The sequence below is a fragment of the Raphanus sativus genome, unplaced genomic scaffold (genome assembly GCF_000801105.2).
Source record: "Raphanus sativus cultivar WK10039 unplaced genomic scaffold, ASM80110v3 Scaffold0293, whole genome shotgun sequence".
In the NCBI taxonomy this organism is placed as follows: domain Eukaryota; kingdom Viridiplantae; phylum Streptophyta; class Magnoliopsida; order Brassicales; family Brassicaceae; genus Raphanus; species Raphanus sativus.
The window spans coordinates 27,376-47,114 of NW_026615613.1; the positions used below are offsets into that span (position 1 = coordinate 27,376).

The 19,739-nt window shown below is 44.5% G+C and overlaps 2 protein-coding genes across 2 annotated transcripts; both read right to left on the reverse strand.

Moving 5' to 3' along the window:
* Nucleotides 1-16,116: 16,116 nt before the first annotated feature.
* On the reverse strand, nucleotides 16,117-17,271 carry LOC130501802 (uncharacterized). Its single transcript, XM_056996625.1, has 2 exons — nucleotides 17,153-17,271; nucleotides 16,117-17,081 (listed from the first exon to the last, which is right to left on the reverse strand). Exons 1-2 carry the CDS (start codon nucleotides 17,246-17,248, stop codon nucleotides 16,248-16,250), a joined length of 930 nt encoding a protein of 309 aa, XP_056852605.1. The 5' UTR covers nucleotides 17,249-17,271; the 3' UTR covers nucleotides 16,117-16,247.
* Nucleotides 17,248-17,967, reverse strand: LOC130501803 (uncharacterized; the record flags this gene model as incomplete). Its single annotated transcript, XM_056996626.1, has 3 exons — nucleotides 17,248-17,289; nucleotides 17,424-17,716; nucleotides 17,794-17,967. Coding segments are annotated over 3 exons (509 nt in total), but the record flags the coding sequence as incomplete, so codon positions are not given.
* Nucleotides 17,968-19,739: the final 1,772 nt, after the last annotated feature.

The window sequence follows — 19,739 nt, forward strand, 5'->3', positions numbered from 1 at the left end:
CTGGCTTTAACACACTCTCTTGTTGGACCGGTTGATGAGGTTGATGATGGAATGAGGAACACCACAAGGATGATGGGAGATCCTTGATACAGTTCGAACTCTTGCTGCTTGAATCACACAAGGAGGAAGAGAGTTGGCGGCTTGCTTAGGGGGCAAACTGACTCATATATTGATTAGGTAAAAAGTTGTGTCTACAAAGCTGCGTGTGGGACTTTATTAATAGTCCATCAGCTGTGACCTAAACGGTCGACTCAAAGAAAGCAAAGACTCAAAACAACAAGACTTGTGTAGCAAAAGAAACAAAAACAGCAAAACAACTAACTATGCCCCGTTTAACTATAAAAGGAAAGTGCATAAAAATAAAAGACAAAGAGACCTAGACTAGTCTTGGTCTCGAACCTTGGCTGCTGCTGAGATGGGAGAGTTCTAGGAACCACTAGACTGACCCATCTTACCTGCACAAATCATAAATAATGAAAACACTTCCCTTGGTTCATGGTGGAACTCCTTTGTGGTATTCTTGAAGTTGAGCACGCTTGGTTCATTCTTGAAAGATGTCTTGTCTTGCTCTTCTCCTTCAAGCTCTTCTTCATTCGTCTCTTTATTATCTTCAGCTTCAATCTTGTTGGTTTCTTCAAGGAAGGATTCTTCTTCAGCTTCAGTTCCTGCCAAGTAAACATTTGAATCAGCACCATTCAAATAAGCTGACTTACCTTGAGTGATATTGAGTTGCGCAAAGGCATTGCTCAAGTCTTCACTTGTCGTGTTGATATGTCCTCTCTTGGGTGGATCAGCTAGAATTATAGGTGGTGGCTCAGCTAGGCTATCTAAGATAGCTTGGACCGCAAGTGCAAAGCCTTGGTTAAGCCTTCTTTGCTTAGATCGAGTCATGGGTCCTTCAGATGCCTTGGGAATGGTTATGGTGTCTTGGTTGTGGTCGATGACCTCATCACTCCTGGTACAAAGTCAATCTGATGTTCTATCCCTCTGATAGGTGGTAAGCCAATGGGATTGTCATCTGGAAACACATCCTTATATTCCTGCAAAAGACACTCAATCTCCACTGGAATCACAGGGTCAATGTTAGTAGAAGAGTTCAGCAATTCTTTGTAAACTACTAATATCAAGTTTGATTGTTCAATCATGGCAGTTTTGATATCTTTAGCAGTAGCAAAGAGGTTGAGCTTACTTACCTGGTCGCCCTCCTCTAGCAACAAGGTCTTGCCGGCTGCTTTAGTCTTCTCCCTCTTCATCTTGAGGTGCATCTGATCCTGGTGTACCTCTTGAGGTGTCATGGGCGCCAGTGTGACTTGCCTCTCCTTGTGAGCAAAGGTATATCTGTTGGTGAAGCCATCATGTACTGATTTCTTGTCATACTGCCATGGCCTTCCAAGGAGAATGTGACTAGCTTCCAAAGGTGCCACATCACAAGTGATCTCATCCTGGTATTTTCCCACTGATAATAACACTTTCACTTGCTTGCTGATCTTTAAACCTCCCTCTTCATTGATCCATTGCAAGAGATATGGTTTAGGATGCTTGTACACTTCAAGACCCAGCTTCTTTACCAACTCATCACTTGCTACATTAGTACAACTTCCTCCATCAATGATCAAGCTGCAGACCTTGTCTTGGATCAAACACCTGGTGTGGAATAGGTTCTCTCTCTGATCATCCTCCTTGGCTTTAGGTTGAGCATTGAGAAGTCTCCTAGTAACTAGTAGCTCTCCTCGGACAGGGTACTCCACTCCCTCATCATCAGTCTCTTGACCAGCATCTTCTTCCTCAGAAACCACTTCTCCATTGGCTAGGATAGTCATCACCTTCTTGTTGGTACACTCATTGGCATAATGCCCAAAACCATGGCACTTGAAACACTTGATGTTCCTGGTCCTAGTAGGCGTGGCTATCCCTTTTCCCTTGTCATCTCGTTTGGCTTCCCCTGAGGTAGATCCCTCCTTTGGTTTATCAGATGGCTTGTCATCCTTGGAGTAAGCCGGTTTGGAGGCTGCATTGTATGGAGACTTGTTGGAACTCTTTCTTTTAATTTGCTGCTCAATCAGGATGGCTTTGTGCAGTAGTTCATCCATGTCCTCATACTCTTGTAGTTCCAATCTATCCTGGATATCTCTGTTTAGACCTCCTTGGAATCTAGCCATTGTAGCTTCTGCTCCTTCTTCCAAATCAGCCTTCAGCATAAGTGTTTCCATCTCCTGATGGTAGTCTTCTACACTCTTGGACCCTTGAGACAGCCTTCTCAGTTTCTGGTGTAGATCTCTCCCATAGTGAATATGTGTTGGAATTCATGTGTTTGTCTCATGTCAAGAGAGTATTCAGTTAACTTGTAACTGAATCCCTTCAACCATAGAACAGGAACTCACTCTACAATGGAAGAGACAACCAACTGGTGGTTGAATCCTCTCACACAGCCTATACTATAACCAAGATCCTAGAGAATAAACTGGTTATAGAAAGCTAAGAATCTCTAGTTTGAATCTAATCCTTGAGAAGTAACACAACACTTTAGAGTTTGTGCACTTAAGATGAATGGGATCTAGAATCAGTAAGCTAGAGTTTAAGAATAAATAAGAAGAGTTTAAAGTGAATTTTACAAGTATTAGGCTGCCTTAAGAGAAAGAGAGTTAAGGCAGCCTCTAAATCATGATTCACTTGACCCTTACATTGTGACTATTGTTTAGACACAAGAGAGGAGAGAGAGCCACGAAATTTATGAGAGAAACTTGTATTAAGACTGGATAAATGTTACAAGAGGTGGTGAAGTCTTTAAATAGACAATCACTTACAATAAACAATGATTAAACAAGGAAATGACTAAACAAATATTATTGTGGGGTTTCTGATGAAGCCAGAAGGATGCAGCCAAGGTTAATCTCGACCAGAGGGAGTGAGAGTGACAGGAGAGAGAGGTTTACACAGCCTGGTTGAGTGAAAGTGACAGGTCCAGCTGCTTCTCTTAAGCAACATGTGACTTCTTCTTTTCAAATTCAAACCAGGCTCTCTTATTTTAATTCAAACATGTTTCCTTGACATCTCAGTGTTTCCCACGTCCATATTAAGTCTCCAAACTCCTTTCTTGCCTTGAAAGGTAAGTTAGGTCAAGATAGTAGCTTGTGGAACAAGACTGCACAAACAGAACCAAATTGGCTTCTCTTGAAGAATTCTCTTTGGATCATCTCAACCAGCTTCTTCTTCTTCTGGTCATTCCTTTATTTATTTCAACACTCCCCCTCAAGCTTGACCATAGGAGATCCTTGGGCAAGCTTGGAACTGAGAGCACTTGCCTCATTAAAAACCTAAGTGTGGAAAACCACATGGGATAAAACCATCACTTAGGGAAAAAGAGTGCAACTACCCTCAGCCTAGGGATTGGCCAGTGGGTTTATGAGTCTTATGATCAAGTTTAGGGACTCATAAACCCTGGATCATGGCCTTACTTCAATTGGAAGCTGGCACCAATGCCTTCCTTGCTTCACACTCAAAACTGCTTGGAACTCTCCATGTTGCTGGTTCTTTGTCTCCCCCTTTCTTCTGACCTCCTGCCATCATCAAAGGGTTTGATCCACGACCAGACTCTCCATTATGAGCTCCAAGTACCTGATTCAAACCATGCACACACACATGCATCAATTCTCAAGGGGCAAACCTATTCATACAAGAATAAATATAGTTTTAGGTACTTCCCTTGCATAAGAAGAATGGACATTGGCTTCTCATATTAACACCCCTCCTCAAGCTTGACCTGAGAATGAGAGTATGTGGTCAAGCTTGGAAGATGAGAGCCAATGATGATAACCAATGCCTTTAGATCACAAGCTTCATCAACCAGGTACAAGCACATATGCTATGGGCTGATTCATAGCTTCCCAACTGAAGGTAACTGTTCTAACTTCATGTAGAAGCTGATCCATAGCTTCCCAACCAGAAGGTAACTGTTCTAACTCCATGCCTTGGGCTGATCCATAGCTTCCCCACTGAAGGTAACTGTTCTAACTCCAAGTTGTTGCTGTCCTTGTTGAATTCTTCTTGCAGTGGCTTCTAGACAGGCATTGGAAGCTCATTTACAGCCCCCCTGAAGCTTGAATCCGAGTATAGAGGAGGAGACAAGCTTGATATGAGCTTTTAAGCCTCCTGGTCTACTCAGAAATTATTTCTCCATGGTCAGGAATATGCATCTTGTGCAGGCTCTGATCAACATGGGCAATCTGTCAAACCAACACTAAGACAAGCATCAGTAGACAACAAGAGACCAGAACATTGGCTTTCACCAAGTCTGATCTTTAAAACACATTTCAACCAAGCAATGGACAGATATCTCTAAGATTCTATCCTAGCAAAACTCTCTGAATCCTAATCATCAAGACTAAGCATTCAGGCAACAAGAAAATTAAATTTTCCTAAGGGCAGAAGCAAGACAATTCTTTCAAGACACCTTAACTTCAAGACAGTTTAACAACCTTAGGCAGATTCTAACAAGATTGTTAGAATAGAGAATTAAGTAACCAGAGTAAACGTAACCAGAGAATAAGTAGAGAGTAGAGAATGATGTAACCAGAGTATTAGTAACCTGAGAATCAGAGAATAGGGAATAGAAAATTGCTCAAGAGTTCTAATGGACAGAGTTTTGCTCTGTTTTCTTGAGTTTTGCGGAAGCATTAACAGCCAGGAGCAACCAATACTCCTCATGAGTTTGGTGCTTTAGTAGCTGAAACACAATGGACCATTGAACAATTAATTTGCTCACTGATCTTAGAAAAGTACCACTGGAATAACTCATGAACTGATGTTTTCCAGGGCTTGCAACAAGGGAACCATCAGAATAACACATAAACAAGTGTTTTCTATGGCTCACACAACAAAGACACCAATGGATCAAAACAGTTTGTCCACTGGTCAAATATTTTTAAAACATTTTCAGAATCAGATTACTCAAGAATCTGTTCAAAAACGTTTTTAAGAAATCTTTTTTTTTTTAAGTGATTTCAAGATGCAAGAATAATCTTTTCTCCCTCCCTCAGGCTGGTAACAACATATTTCAGTCTTTCATCCAAACCTTAAACAATGAGGAGATCAAGGGGAGAGTCATTGATTTTTAAAAAAAAACATTTAAAGATTGCATCCTGAATTTTGAAAAACATACTTCATCTAACCTCTCTACTGCTCATGTTTTGAATCCTAGCCACACAGCTCATCAAAAACAATTTCAAAGTGAGAGAGAAAGAGCTTCAGGATGAAGTAGAACAGAGTGAGTTCAGCCCAAGAGAGCAACTAGGCTCTGATACCATGTTGGAATTCATGTGTTTGTCTCATGTCAAGAGAGTATTCAGTTAACTTGTAACTGAATCCCTTCAACCATAGAACAGGAACTCACTCTACAATGGAAGAGACAACCAACTGGTGGTTGAATCCTCTCACACAGCCTATACTATAACCAAGATCCTAGAGAATAAACTGGTTATAGAAAGCTAAGAATCTCTAGTTTGAATCTAATCCTTGAGAAGTAACACAACACTTTAGAGTTTGTGCACTTAAGATGAATGGGATCTAGAATCAGTAAGCTAGAGTTTAAGAATAAATAAGAAGAGTTTAAAGTGAATTTTACAAGTATTAGGCTGCCTTAAGAGAAAGAGAGTTAAGGCAGCCTCTAAATCATGATTCACTTGACCCTTACATTGTGACTATTGTTTAGACACAAGAGAGGGAGAGAGAGCCACGAAATTTATGAGAGAAACTTGTATTAAGACTGGATAAATGTTACAAGAGGTGGTGAAGTCTTTAAATAGACAATCACTTACAATAAACAATGATTAAACAAGGAAATGACTAAACAAATATTATTGTGGGGTTTCTGATGAAGCCAGAAGGATGCAGCCAAGGTTAATCTCGACCAGAGGGAGTGAGAGTGACAGGAGAGAGAGGTTTACACGGCCTGGTTGAGTGAAAGTGACAGGTCCAGCTGCTTCTCTTAAGCAACATGTGACTTCTTCTTTTCAAATTCAAACCAGGCTCTCTTATTTTAATTCAAACATGTTTCCTTGACATCTCAGTGTTTCCCACGTCCATATTAAGTCTCCAAACTCCTTTCTTGCCTTGAAAGGTAAGTTAGGTCAAGATAGTAGCTTGTGGAACAAGACTGCACAAACAGAACCAAATTGGCTTCTCTTGAAGAATTCTCTTTGGATCATCTCAACCAGCTTCTTCTTCTTCTGGTAATTCCTTTATTTATTTCAACACTCCCCCTCAAGCTTGACCATAGGAGATCCTTGGGCAAGCTTGGAACTGAGAGCACTTGCCTCATTAAAAACCTAAGTGTGGAAAACCACATGGGATAAAACCATCACTTAGGGAAAAAGAGTGCAACTACCCTCAGCCTAGGGATTGGCCAGTGGGTTTATGAGTCTTATGATCAAGTTTAGGGACTCATAAACCCTGGATCATGGCCTTACTTCAATTGGAAGCTGGCACCAATGCCTTCCTTGCTTCACACTCAAAACTGCTTGGAACTCTCCATGTTGCTGGTTCTTTGTCTCCCCCTTTCTTCTGACCTCCTGCCATCATCAAAGGGTTTGATCCACGACCAGACTCTCCATTATGAGCTCCAAGTACCTGATTCAAACCATGCACACACACATGCATCAATTCTCAAGGGGCAAACCTATTCATACAAGAATAAATATAGTTTTAGGTACTTCCCTTGCATAAGAAGAATGGACATTGGCTTCTCATATTAACAATATGAACAAATCTTTTCTTCATCACAGTTTTCATCTCAAACCAGGAAGCTATCTGAGGCTCTCCATTGCGTCTCCTGGTAGTAGCAATCTGATCCCACCAGCTAATAGCATAACCACAAAACTCAGTGGCTGCTAGTCTGACCTTCCTCTCCTCAGTGAACTGCTGGCAATTGAAAACCAATTCAATCTTCTTCTCCCACTCCAGATAAGCATCAGGATCATTCTTGCCATGGAATGGAGGAATTCTAAGCTTGAGATTGCCTAGGTTATCAGCTGGTCGCCTGCGGTTATGGTGTCTGTTGTGCTGACTAGCCTGAGACTCATCATCACTTTCTTCAGCTTCATCATCCTCTACTTGCTCACCATAGAGCCTATGACCTCCAACCTCAAACCGTTGTCCCCTGATAGGTCCAATGCGTGCTCTCCTAGCTCCAGCAAGAGCTGCTGCTCTCTCCTGTCCTGCATTATCATCAACTAAAACATCATTAGCTTGTTGAGTTCTATTGAAGTTGACTTGCATTCTCCTGGTTATCTCAGCCATCATAGCCTCAAACTGGACTTGATTGAGATTGATCTGTTGAACAGCTGGCTCTCCTGACCCTTCAGGTTGCTTCCCCTCTCGCCTCTCATCTCCCATTGTTCCTGAAATAGTTAGAGAAAACACAAAGCCAGGAACAAAATATCTCTCTCTCACTCAAATTTCAAGTCGCCAAGTCTCTCCCTGGAATGGCTGTCTCTCCCTGGAATGGCTGTCTCTCCCTGGATCTCTTGTAGGTGGGTAGATGCTTGGATAATCCTTGCAAACAGAGAATCAAAGACTCAATCTGACTCAAGGCTTGTGGATAGATGATATATGTTGATGATGAACTTTGCTAAAGAGCTATGGATTGCTCGGAAGCTGTTTTGCTACTCAAAGACACAGAATCACCCTGTATTGTCTAAGATGGGTTCACTAGGAATTCCTTCCTTTAAGTGAGGTCAATGTTCTTAAGCTGAACAGAGAAAGCAAGAGACAAAAGCAAGCAAAGCTGCTGTAAAATTATTAGGTTCAAAGTTGTATCTCTCTTGGCTGCTGCCGTGAGTTTTAAAACAAAAACAATGTCTAACCTAACCAATTTGGTTAGCAATTTCGAAATCCCCTCCTAATCCCAATTAAAATTGGTTTACTAATCCTAATTTGTCTCTGGTTTGAATTAAATGAAAACCAAGAAAACCAAATAAGCCCAGCCCAATTACATTGCAATTAAATTAAACCAACAGACTGGTTTATCTTGGTTCTCTCCTTCTGATCCATCTCCCACGATTTTTATGAAGTGTAGGAGACTCTTCTCTTGTGCTCTCAGCCTTGATCTGGTTACTGGTCCATTCCACAAGATAGCTAGCTCATCTGGTTCTTCTCTTCGCAGGTCCAGTTCAGGTTCATCAGGTTCAAGCTCCTCTTCTAAGTCAGGTTCAATCAGCACTTTCTCATCAGACTCACTCAGCTCTCCCATGTCTCTGGTCATGGCTACACCATCCCCTCCTCCTTTAAAAGGATTTGTCCTCAAATCCAAGCTCTGTAGGATGATAGAACCTTGATCACTCAACAACATATGGCCTTGGGAGATATTGTTGGGCCCGAATATGGCCCGGTAGCTGATTATTCAATAATAAAGATGATGATGGACCACGACAAGCCCATCACGAGTCTGAAGTCTAAAAGAGAGCTAAGCTAGAACCGGAGGCTGAAAGCTAAGGACCCTAACTAAGGAAGTCACGACGAAGAGGAAGCTCACGTCGCAACCAGAAGAAGCGCAGGACCCGGTCAAGGGGAAGCTGTTGCAGATACCACCTCAAGCGGAGAGGATTTCGGAGATCAGTTGCAAACAACCTAAAGAAGTCCAAAGCTATAAAAAGAGAAGGTCGAAGACTAAGAAGAGGATCCGATCCTACTCATATCTTACTCAACATTCATTGAAACGTTCTTATTTGTAATTCTCTTATAGTCTTGATATTCATCAAAGATCATCTTTTGTAACCATCTCATTTCTATTATATCAATACAAATCGAAGTTCATTCATCAAGTTCTTACGGGATTCAGCCCGCGATAATCTTTCCCTAACCTTTTCTAAACATAAAACCTGATCTAAAATCTAGGTGTGAGTTTTACCCCTCACAATTGGCGCCGTCTGTGGGGAAGAAACAATCGAATCCCTTACTCTAACTCGAGGATGAACCCTACCGATCAGACAACAACCCCGTCTGACCTTAACCTCCCGATTCAGAGCGATGGCTCACCGAATGACGGAGGCTCTAGTCTCGTAATCACAGAGCCTCAACGTGGCGACCACCGATCTGGGCAACAGCTTCCGGTTGATGCTCGAACGAGCCAAACTACAACCGGAGTTACTAACCCGAGGTCATCAGGTGGAAACACCTCCGGGCTCCCGGTTACCGAGAATCCTCAGCAGCAAGCCATTCCGAATCAAACGGAGGCTCAGCTCTCTGAGATCCGCCAGATGATGATACAATTAGTAGACCGAGCTCAGGAAAGTGAGCGCACGATGCATCAGCTGACTGTACGTCAACAACGATTCGAAGAGATAACTAGATCTCTGAACGCAACAACCCAACCACCGCAACGTCAAGCTCCGGGGGTCATCTTCCATGATCGATTAACCGATCCCTCTTTTCCCCGAGCACGTTTAAACTTTTCCCCTGATAGCACTGCCCCGGAGGGACGCGGATCTGCTTTCCAGACACCTCATACTGGAACAATTCCCGTGTTCAATCCACCTAATGCCAGTGTTATGGGAAGTAACATAGCGACAACTAGTTCCACACCCGGTCAGGTCACTGACAGAAGTACTCGTCTACCTCCTCCGCCACCTGATCCTAGGTCCGGAGCAGGAATATCCTTCCCATCTGGAGGCAGAGCGTCAGCTTCGGTTTATCAAACTAGAAGCTCGGTCCCGAATGGGGACGGTTATCAAAGGATAAACTCCGATAACCCAAGAAATGCCGAGCGACTTAGCCCACCAACCGCATGGGAGGATGAGCTAACTCGATTCCGTCAGGAACCTGTCCGTCGGGTACCTGCGAACGATCCAAACATCCTTCCGTTTGAAGGACCTGAAGATATCCGTAGATATATGGAGCGAACTCACGCGGCTCTCCAGAAATTGGGAGCTCAAGTCCATAAAGCTACGAGTTCAGCTCCCGAAATCGATAGCTTACTCGAGGAAACCCGTGGAACTCCATTCACGGACAGAATTGCCAGTTCTCACATAAGAGATACCCGAAAAATCAGAATTCCTGAGTATGATGGGACCTCCGACCCGAAAGCCTATTTGAGAGCTTTCCGATTGGCAATTGTTAAAGCCCATTTCACACAGGAAGAATGTGAAGCAGGTTACTGTAGGACATTCGCCGAAAATTTGGTCGGAACAGCCCTCGAGTGGTTCTCCGGCCTCGAACCAGCCTCGATAGACAATTTCGATCAATTAACCAACGCCTTTATGAAGCAATACTCAACCCATATCCGGAAGCAAGCCTCTGAGGCCGACCTTTGGAAGGTCAGTCAAGGAATGGGAGACCCATTACGAGTCTACATTGAGAAATTCAGGGCAATAAGGACTAAGCTCTCGAATCCTAACGACCTAATCGCCATCGAGGCCCTGAGGAGAGGTCTGATCCATAGATCGAAATTCTGGTCAGAGCTAACACTCAATGCTCCTCCAACTATCGATGACGCTCTTCATAGAGCCACCAAATATATTACTTTGGAGGAGGAGACAGCTGCACTGGATAAACTCCATAAGAAACCTCAGAATCATTCGAAAGGCGACTCCTCTGAGACTAAGGGACCTCATAAGAAGGGTAACCCTCGAAATAATCAGAGTCAGGGAGAACATTCCTACGCAATCGAGGAAGACAAGGAAGAGAAACCTGTTGCAGCAGCAAACAAAACTCCCTGGTCAAAAGGCTTCGATAAAGGCAAACGTTGCTCTTATCACGATCGCGAAGGACACTCAACCGAAGAGTGTTGGGACCTCCAACGCCAGCTGGCAGCTAAATTTGCAGCTGGAGAAATAAAGGGCGTGGACCTTAAAAAGCCACCACCTTATCAGAAAAGAGGTTCCAGGGACACTTCCCCGAAACGCGAGAGGTCACCTGAGAAGGAGACCGATTCGCCACCTCCAGCTCCCAAGAAAAGAGTCGACATGATTCTTGGGAAATTCCCCCAAGGAAAAAGTTTACAAGTCGAAGCTCTCTTGAGCAAACCGTCCCCTCAATCGAGCCCCGACTCGAGGGTGGACTGTATCCTTGGAGGATCAGACATATGTCAAGACTCCGTCAATTCCATTAAGAATCACGTGCGGAAGGCTGTGTCTAACACTGGACCTAAGCCTCCTAACCCTGAATCCAATATTAAGATTTCTTTCTGGGAAAGCGAGACCTCAAACCTTGACAGACCTCACGATGATGCGTTGATCGTTACCCTGAACATCGCAGGATACGAGGTTCCCAAGCTCATGATAGACACAGGAAGCTCTGTCGACCTCATTTTCTATAACACCCTAAAAGGGATGGAAATAGACGACTACGAAATTATTGGCCAAAAAGCTAACCTCGTAGGCTTCTCCGGAGAAACAGCTACCTCATTGGGAACTATCAAGCTCCCAGTCATAGCTGGCGGAATAATGAAAATGACCAACTTAGTAGTCATCGATAGACCCTCCCCGTTCCACGCGATTTTGGGAAGACCCTGGATTCACAAAATGAAGGCAGTAGCCTCAACGTACCATCAGTGCGTAAAATTCCCAACACCCGAAGGGATAGCTACCGTACATGGTAGCCAGAAGATATCCAGGATCTGCTATTTGGGAGGATTCGAAATCCTCAAAAAGTCCCCCCAATAGCAATTACAGATCCAGGAGGGTCGCGAAATGCAACAAAATATTCGAGGCCCCCCCAGGAACCTAACCGAAAAAGTTTGCATCGACGACTCAGATCCTGAAAGACAGGTGAGCATCGGGTCCGAGCTACCTCCTGAGACAAAAAAGGAGCTCATTGATTTCCTGAAAAGCAATGTCAAAACCTTTGCATGGTCCACCAGTGACATGAAAGGAATAGATCCGAGCGTCACCACCCATAAGCTAAAAGTTGACCCTACTTTCAAACCAATCAAACAGAAGCGTCGTAAGCTAGGCCTCGAAAAGGCTCAAGCTGTTAACGACGAAATCGACCGACTTACGAAAGCTGGGTCCATTCGAGAGGTACATTACCCCGACTGGTTAGCTAACCCAGTAGTGGTAAAGAAGAAAAACGGGAAGTGGAGAATCTGTGTAGATTTCACAGACCTAAACAAAGCTTGCCCTAAAGACAGCTTCCCGTTACCTCACATCGACCGCCTAGTTGAAGCAACAGCTGGCCATCGACTCCTATCCTTCATGGATGCCTTCTCAGGGTATAACCAAATCATGATGGATCCTGAGGACCAGGAGAAAACTGCATTCATAACCGAACGAGGAACCTACTGTTATAAGGTTATGCCATTCGGATTAAAGAACGCAGGAGCTACCTATCAGAGGCTAGTAAATAAGATGTTTGCTGGACAACTTGGAAAAACCATGGAGGTCTATATCGACGACATGCTAGTCAAATCCTCAGCTGGAGAAGATCATATCTCCCACTTAAGGGAATGTTTCGATATCCTGAATAAGTACGATATGAAGCTCAATCCCACTAAATGTACTTTCGGGGTACCCTCAGGCGAGTTCCTAGGCTATCTCGTAACCGAAAGAGGCATTGAAGCCAACCCGCAGCAGATAGCAACCTTCCTAGAAATGCCGTCACCTAAGACGACCAGAGAGGTACAGAGATTGACTGGACGAATCGCGGCATTCAATCGATTCATATCCAAGTCCACCGATAAATGCCTCCCATTTTACAAGCTTCTAAGAAATAATAAGAAGTTCTTATGGGACGAGAAATGTGAGGAAGCCTTCAAGCAATTGAAAGCTTACCTCTCCGAACCTCCGATCCTATCTAAACCAGTAATAGGAGAGCCATTGTACCTATATTTCGCTGTGTCAACTGCTGCAGTCAGCGGCGTTCTAGTACGAGAGGAACAAAACGAACAAAGACCAGTCTATTACACCAGTAAAAGTTTGATAGACGCCGAAACCAGGTACCCTGCAATGGAAAAACTAGCTCTAGCAGTCGTAACAGCTGCCAGAAAATTGCGACCTTACTTCCAATCGCACTCGATCGTCGTAATGACCTCACAACCATTACGAATGATCTTACACAGCCCCAGCCAGTCAGGGCGATTGGCTAAATGGGCCATAGAGCTCAGCGAATATGATATCGAGTATAGACCTCGAGCAGCAGCGAAAGCTCAGGTCCTTGCCGACTTTATCATTGAGCTAACATCCGAGCAGTTAGACTCCGAAATGGAATCTCCGAAGTGGAGCCTATACGTCGACGGAGCCTCATCAAAACAGGGCTCCGGTATCGGTCTAAGGCTAACTTCTTCAGCAGGAGAAACCATCGAGCAGTCATATAGGCTCGGATTCAGCGCCTCAAACAACGAAGCTGAATATGAAGCACTAATCGCAGGGTTGAAGCTCGCCCTAAGCCTCGGAATCCGAGAGCTAAACGCTTATAGTGATTCACAGCTAGTAGCTAGCCAGTTTCACGGAGAATATGAAACGAGGGACGAAAGAATGGGGGCATATCTCGAAGTCGTCCAGAACCTCACTAGGCAGTTCGACAAATTCGAGCTAACGAGAATCCCACGAGGTGAAAACTCCTCAGCAGATGCGTTGGCTGCTTTAGCTTCCACGTCAGACCCCCTCGTAAAACGAATCATACCCGTAGAAGGAATCGAGAAACCAAGCATCGACATAGCTACTAAAGCTGAGAAAGAGAGCAAAATAACAGCGCAACCCGAAGGTACCTGCCCTGAAACGGTAGCTACCCAGGTTTTCACAACATTTTGGTTTCCAAAAACCAGAATATGCAGCGCAAAAAAGCATACCTCCGGGAACACAATCCAAATCACGGAAGATATTCCTCGAAATTCAGACTCCTTAGAGCCTGATCTCGAAAATACCCCCGGGGGCACCAACTCAGACCCAGTCATCTGCAGAGTTAAAACCAGAAGCCGTACAGCTCTCCAAAATTCATCTGGAGGTATTCCTCGGAATTCAGACTCCCTGGAGCCCAATCCTACCAATACCTCCGGGGGCACCACGACATCAGGTCTCGACGAACAGGAACCTCCCTCGTCTCTTCATAACAAAGTTGTAGGAAGAGAGGATTGGAGAATTCCAATCACGCAATACATCCTGGAGGGAAAGACTCCACCCGATAAATGGGAGGCTCGAAAGCTCAAAGCATTAAGCGCGAGATATTGCGTAACCGAATCTGTCCTCCTCAAACGAAGCATTTCCGGACCTTACCTAAAATGCGTCCATGGCCTCGTTGCTATGAGACTCATGAAAGAAATGCACGACGGTTCCTGCGGAAACCACTCTGGAGGAAGAGCTTTAGCCATCAGAATCAAAAGACAAGGATATTTCTGGCCTACCATTATTGCAGATTGTGAGGCCTATTCCTCTTCATGCGACAAATGCCAGAGGCATGCACCGATTATACACCAACCTGCGGAAAAGCTGTCTAACATATCTGCCCCTTATCCATTTATGAGATGGTCCATGGATATCGTGGGACCACTAGTACCATCAGGAAGTGGAAAGAAGAAGCTACGCTTCCTCTTAGTCTTAACGGACTACTTCACAAAATGGATAGAGGCTGAAGCTTTCCAGCAGGTAACCAGGGTCGAGGTCGAGCAATTCGTATGGAAAGATATCGTGTGTAGACACGGCGTCCCATACGAAATCGTAACTGACAATGGAGGACAATTCATATCCCACGATTTCAAAATATTTTGTGACAAGTGGAATATTCGCCTGACCTTCTCATCACCTCGCCGACCTCAAGGTAACGGACAGGCGGAGGCTGCTAATAAATCAGTATTAGCAAACCTCAAGAAACGCCTCGGAACCCAGAAGGAACTTTGGTCAGAGAAGTTACTTGAAGTACTTTGGGCATGTCGGACCACCCCACGAAAAGCTACAGAAGAAACTCCTTTCTCCTTAGCATATGGGATGGAAGCTGTCGTTCCAGCTGAAACCATTGCTGGTAGCCTCCGCCGGGAACTCTGTACATCCAATCCCGCAGCTAATGATCAGCTCCTAACTGACAGCCTCGATCTAATCGAGGAAAGACGGGACCGAGCTTTGATTCGCATTCAGAACTATCAGCAAGCAATGGCACGACAGTACAATTCCAAAGTCAGGCTCCGGCAGTTCGCTGTTGGTGACCTAGTACTTAGGAAAGTTTTCGAAGGAACCAAAGAACCAAATGCTGGGAAGTTAGGAACCAACTGGGAAGGTCCCTACCAGATCATCCACGTGGTACGACCTGGCGTTTACAAACTCCGAAAGGTGCGAACTGGGGTACCTGAAATCAGATCGTGGAATGCCACGAATCTTAAGAGATATTATCATTAGGTACCTAAAACTCCTGAACTACGTTAGGCTTGATCCCTTGACTGGGTACGTAGGCAACTCCGTCATGAGTGCAGCCCCAACCTCATTTCAACACTTCGTTCACCACAATCAAAGGGGGCATATGTCTGATTAAAAACACATAGCCCGCGCAGCAAACGTATGGTACAAGCAAATTGTATGATTACTATGATACCATGTATCTAATTATCAATAAAGAAATTATCCTCGTTATCTCAATTCTTTAACAAAACAGGTCCCTGCAAACCTGAACCTAAGGTCTTAAAATCCTTAACAATCCTAAAGGTCTTAAAATCCTTCAAAGCAATGTCAGGTCTCGACGAACCTGAACCTAAGGTCTTAAAATCCTTCAGACAATATCAGGTCTCGACGAACCTGGACCTAAGGTCTTAAAATCCTTACCAAATCTCCAAGGTCTTAAAATCCTTGTCAATTCTCCAAGGTCTTAAAATCCTTATAAATCTTCGAGGTCTTAAAATCCTCATCAAATCACAAAGGTCTTAAAATCCTAAGCAAGTCTCAACGGGTCTTGAAATCCCACAAACAAGTTCAGGTTCCCAAGAACCCCCACCTAAGGTGTCCAGATTAAACTTAGGTCCCTAAAAATCCTAAGCTAGTCCCGATACTCCAAGAATTCCTCTTAAGGAACTAAAAACGACCAAAGTCTTTCAGACTTATCACAAGATTCGATTATAATCAAGTTGTCATATTTCACGACTAAAGCCAAAAACTCAAAATGAAATGAAAACCAAGTTTGAAATTAAACAAGGGTTTAAAAGCCTCCCCAGGCTAACCAAAGATTCAAAATGCAACAGATAAAGGTTTAAAAGCCTCCTCAGGCTATAAGTTTGAGAAACAAATGAAAACAAAGCCCATCGGGCAGAAATCCTAGAAAACACGAAAGAGCATCAGTTCTTAAACTTCCTTGTCATCCGAGCTCTTCTCAGCTCCCTTGCCAGCTGGATCTTCCTCCTCAGGAACCTCCTCCATCTCCTTGTCGCTACCTCCAGAGGCGGTTTCGACTGGGGCTGAGTAAGAACCCACCAATCCCAAATTAGAACCGAACTCTCCGGAAAAGGAGAGGTTAAACATATTAATCTCGAAAGTACCTGAACTCTCAGAGAGTTGGGGAAGAGGGAGCTTGCCAATCGAGAAGTCCGAAACCTGAGCCTTCTCGTACGCCGCAACAGCTTCCGGCATTAGCGCCACCAAGTTATCATACTCATCTTGAGTACTCTTAATCTCACCATCCAGTATGTCCTTCAGGAGCTCGGTGTTGGCTTGAATCTCTTGGGCATGAACCAGGAGGTCAACTTCATCTTTCTTCTTGGAGAACTTCTCCTTGACAATAACCAGAATCTTGTTGTAGGCTTCAGCTACCTCCTTCTTTCCCCTCCGGACGGCTAGCCTGACCTCAGCTTCCTTGTTCTTCTGGCTGTTCTGGGATGTGGAGATCAGCTCCTTGACTTGATACTCGGCTATCTTCCGGGCAGCATCCAACTCCCCAATCTTCCTATTCTTCACCTGGAGGTCAATCAGCTGGCTCTCGATCGTCCCTTGCTGAGCATCACACTTAGAGCCAAGTCTCTTCACCTCGGCTTGGAGATCCGAGATCAGAGCCCGAGTCTGGTTGAGCTCAGTCTTGTTGGCCTTGACCAACTCAGTGACCTGGGCTAATTCCTCAGCGCTAGGAGCATTGTGTACAGCGTCCTCAAACTTGAATTGAGCTCTGTTAATAGCTCCAGCCAGCTGCGGAAAACGGAAAACGATTTAGCAAAATCTTCCAAAGACAAAGCTGAAAGATGAAATAAACTTCATACCTGACCCATGTGATGAGCAATATCGACGTACTCATCCTTGTGCGTGATATTGGAGATCGAGGGGAGGGGACACCCGGGACTCTTCATGTGCCTCATCAGAGTAGCCAAACCCCACGGATCGTCCAAACCGATCCAGGCTTTGAATGAGAAAAGGTCCAGCCAACGGTTCCTCCTCTAGAGGAGGAGGAGGAAGACCTCGAAGGTCTATCAACCTGGTCGGTTCGGGACCTCTTGTTCCTCGGGGGCTCAGACTCCGGGGGTCCCTCATTACTTGAGGATCAGCTTCAGTCATCGGGACCTCGGAGGGAAGGCCAACTTCCTGAACCTTGGGTTCCGAAGAGACGACACCTTTAGCAGGGGCAGAGCCTCCTTCATCAAGAACCTCCTTCACAGAGTCGAGGAAGGATCCCCCTTGGTTCTTATCACTCCCTCTAGAGGAGCTGGCAGCCTTGGTCGATCTACCCCTGGAACGGAAGGAAGGTTGAATTGGCATCTTCTGTGATTGAGTCTTCGAAGAAGTACTTGCTCCGGAGGAAACTTCGAGAATGGAATCACCTTCAGAAACTAAGACATAAAAAAAATCCATTAGTCGCATAAGACAAATTCGGATAGTAAAAATCATGAATTGTGAATAAAAATACCTTCTAAACCAGCAACCGTCACTGAATCAGGGAAGGACGCTTGGTACCGTTCAGGGAACCTAGCTGATCCAACTCTCGAAGTAGTGTAAGCTACCCAAGTGTTAGGGCTATGCTGTAGCTTCCTGTAGAGAGCTCTGGTAAGTTTGCTAGATAACTTGACAGGATCTTTGATTTCTGCAAAAAGAGTCAAAAGGCGATTAGCACAACATGACAAACAAAAATAAACATGTGAGCATATCCCTAAAATCCTAACCGGAAATATCAGACCATGCGTTCCTAAGGTCACGGCCTACAGGAACCGTGGAAGGGTCAATCTTGACATAAAAGTACTTCCTGCGCCAGTCATCATCACTGGCTGAGAACTTGAAAATGCCTAGCCCTGGACGACAGGGGAGATAGTAGGTACCACTCCCGCCATCCTTGGAAGTGCTCTCTCCTTTATCGAGAAGAGACTCATTAACTCAGATAACCCAACGATAACTCCTTCCTCCTTGGCTCTAGTGATGAACCCGTTTATCACTCGGATGACCGACGGGCAAAGCTGAGGAAGAGCTAGCTGATAATGATCTAAGAGATCCAGCAAAAGGGTGGGAAGAGGAAATCTAAGGTGGCACTTGGAGATATATTTTTCATGAACGCAGAACCAACCCTCCGGAGCGGTCTCGGGGTTCTCGTTTTCAGCACAAGCTCTAACTAGATCGCTCTTGCCGTGAGCCTGAACGGCAAGATTGACAACGTCCTGACCCTTCAAGAGGGAAGGAAGTGAGGACCGGAGGAGGCGCTCTTGCCGCCTTTCTTCTTCATCCTCTTAACTCTTGCTCCGATCGAGTCTTTACTCTTTTTCTTCTTGGCTTCCGCCATCTTCTCACCAGCTTCCTGTTTGACCTTCATAATACGGGCGCCGGAGGCTGAGATCTGAACTTCGCCGGAACCTTCTTTTCGACTCATGATAGGGAAGGAGAGGGAAAACAGGAAGTAAAAAAATAGAATCGATCTAAGGCAGACTCTCAGAGAGAAGTTCAAGATGAAGAACTAGATTGATCGAGAGGCGGATAAAAAAAAAATAATAACGACAAAAAACGGTAAAATAAAGAAGAGAGGTGTGAATTACCTTGGAAACCGTCGAGAGGCGTGGAGAAAGTGGAGAGACAAGCAGTTAATTCTCTCAGCTTTATATCCCATCACGTCTTGGAAGTCGGAAATTGAAATTTAAACTCGCTTAAATCTAAAACCGTTGATTCGACTAGAGATGGATTACAGCCGTCCGATCGGATATGAATAAATGCGGTTGAGATAGCTAGTAATCATGATCTCAACAAGAGAATCTAGCTTGGGCGGCTAGGTCTAGCTCCCGAGAATAACGAAACCTCATTTCGAGAGCTGGGGGCAACTGTTGGGCCCGAATATGGCCCGGTAGCTGATTATTCAATAATAAAGATGATGATGGGCCACGACAAGCCCATCACGAGTCTGAAGTCTAAAAGAGAGCTAAGCTAGAACCGGAGGCTGAAAGCTAAGGATCCTAACTAAGGAGGTCACGACGAAGAGGAAGCTCACGTCGCAACCAGAAGAAGCGCAGGACCCGGTCAAGGGGAAGCTGTTGCAGATTCCACCTCAAGCGGAGAGGATCTCGGAGATCAGTTGCAAACAACCTAAAGAAGTCCAAAGCTATAAAAAGAGAAGGTCGAAGACTAAGAAGAGGATCCGATCCTACTCATATCTTACTCAACATTCATTGAAACATTCTTATTTGTAATTCTCTTATAGTCTTGATATTCATCAAAGATCATCTTTTGTAACCATCCCATTTCTATTATATCAATACAAATCGAAGTTCATTCATCAAGTTCTTACGGGATTCAGCCCGCGATAATCTTTCCCTAACCTTTTCTAAACATAAAACCTGATCTAAAATCTAGGTGTGAGTTTTACCCCTCACAGATATG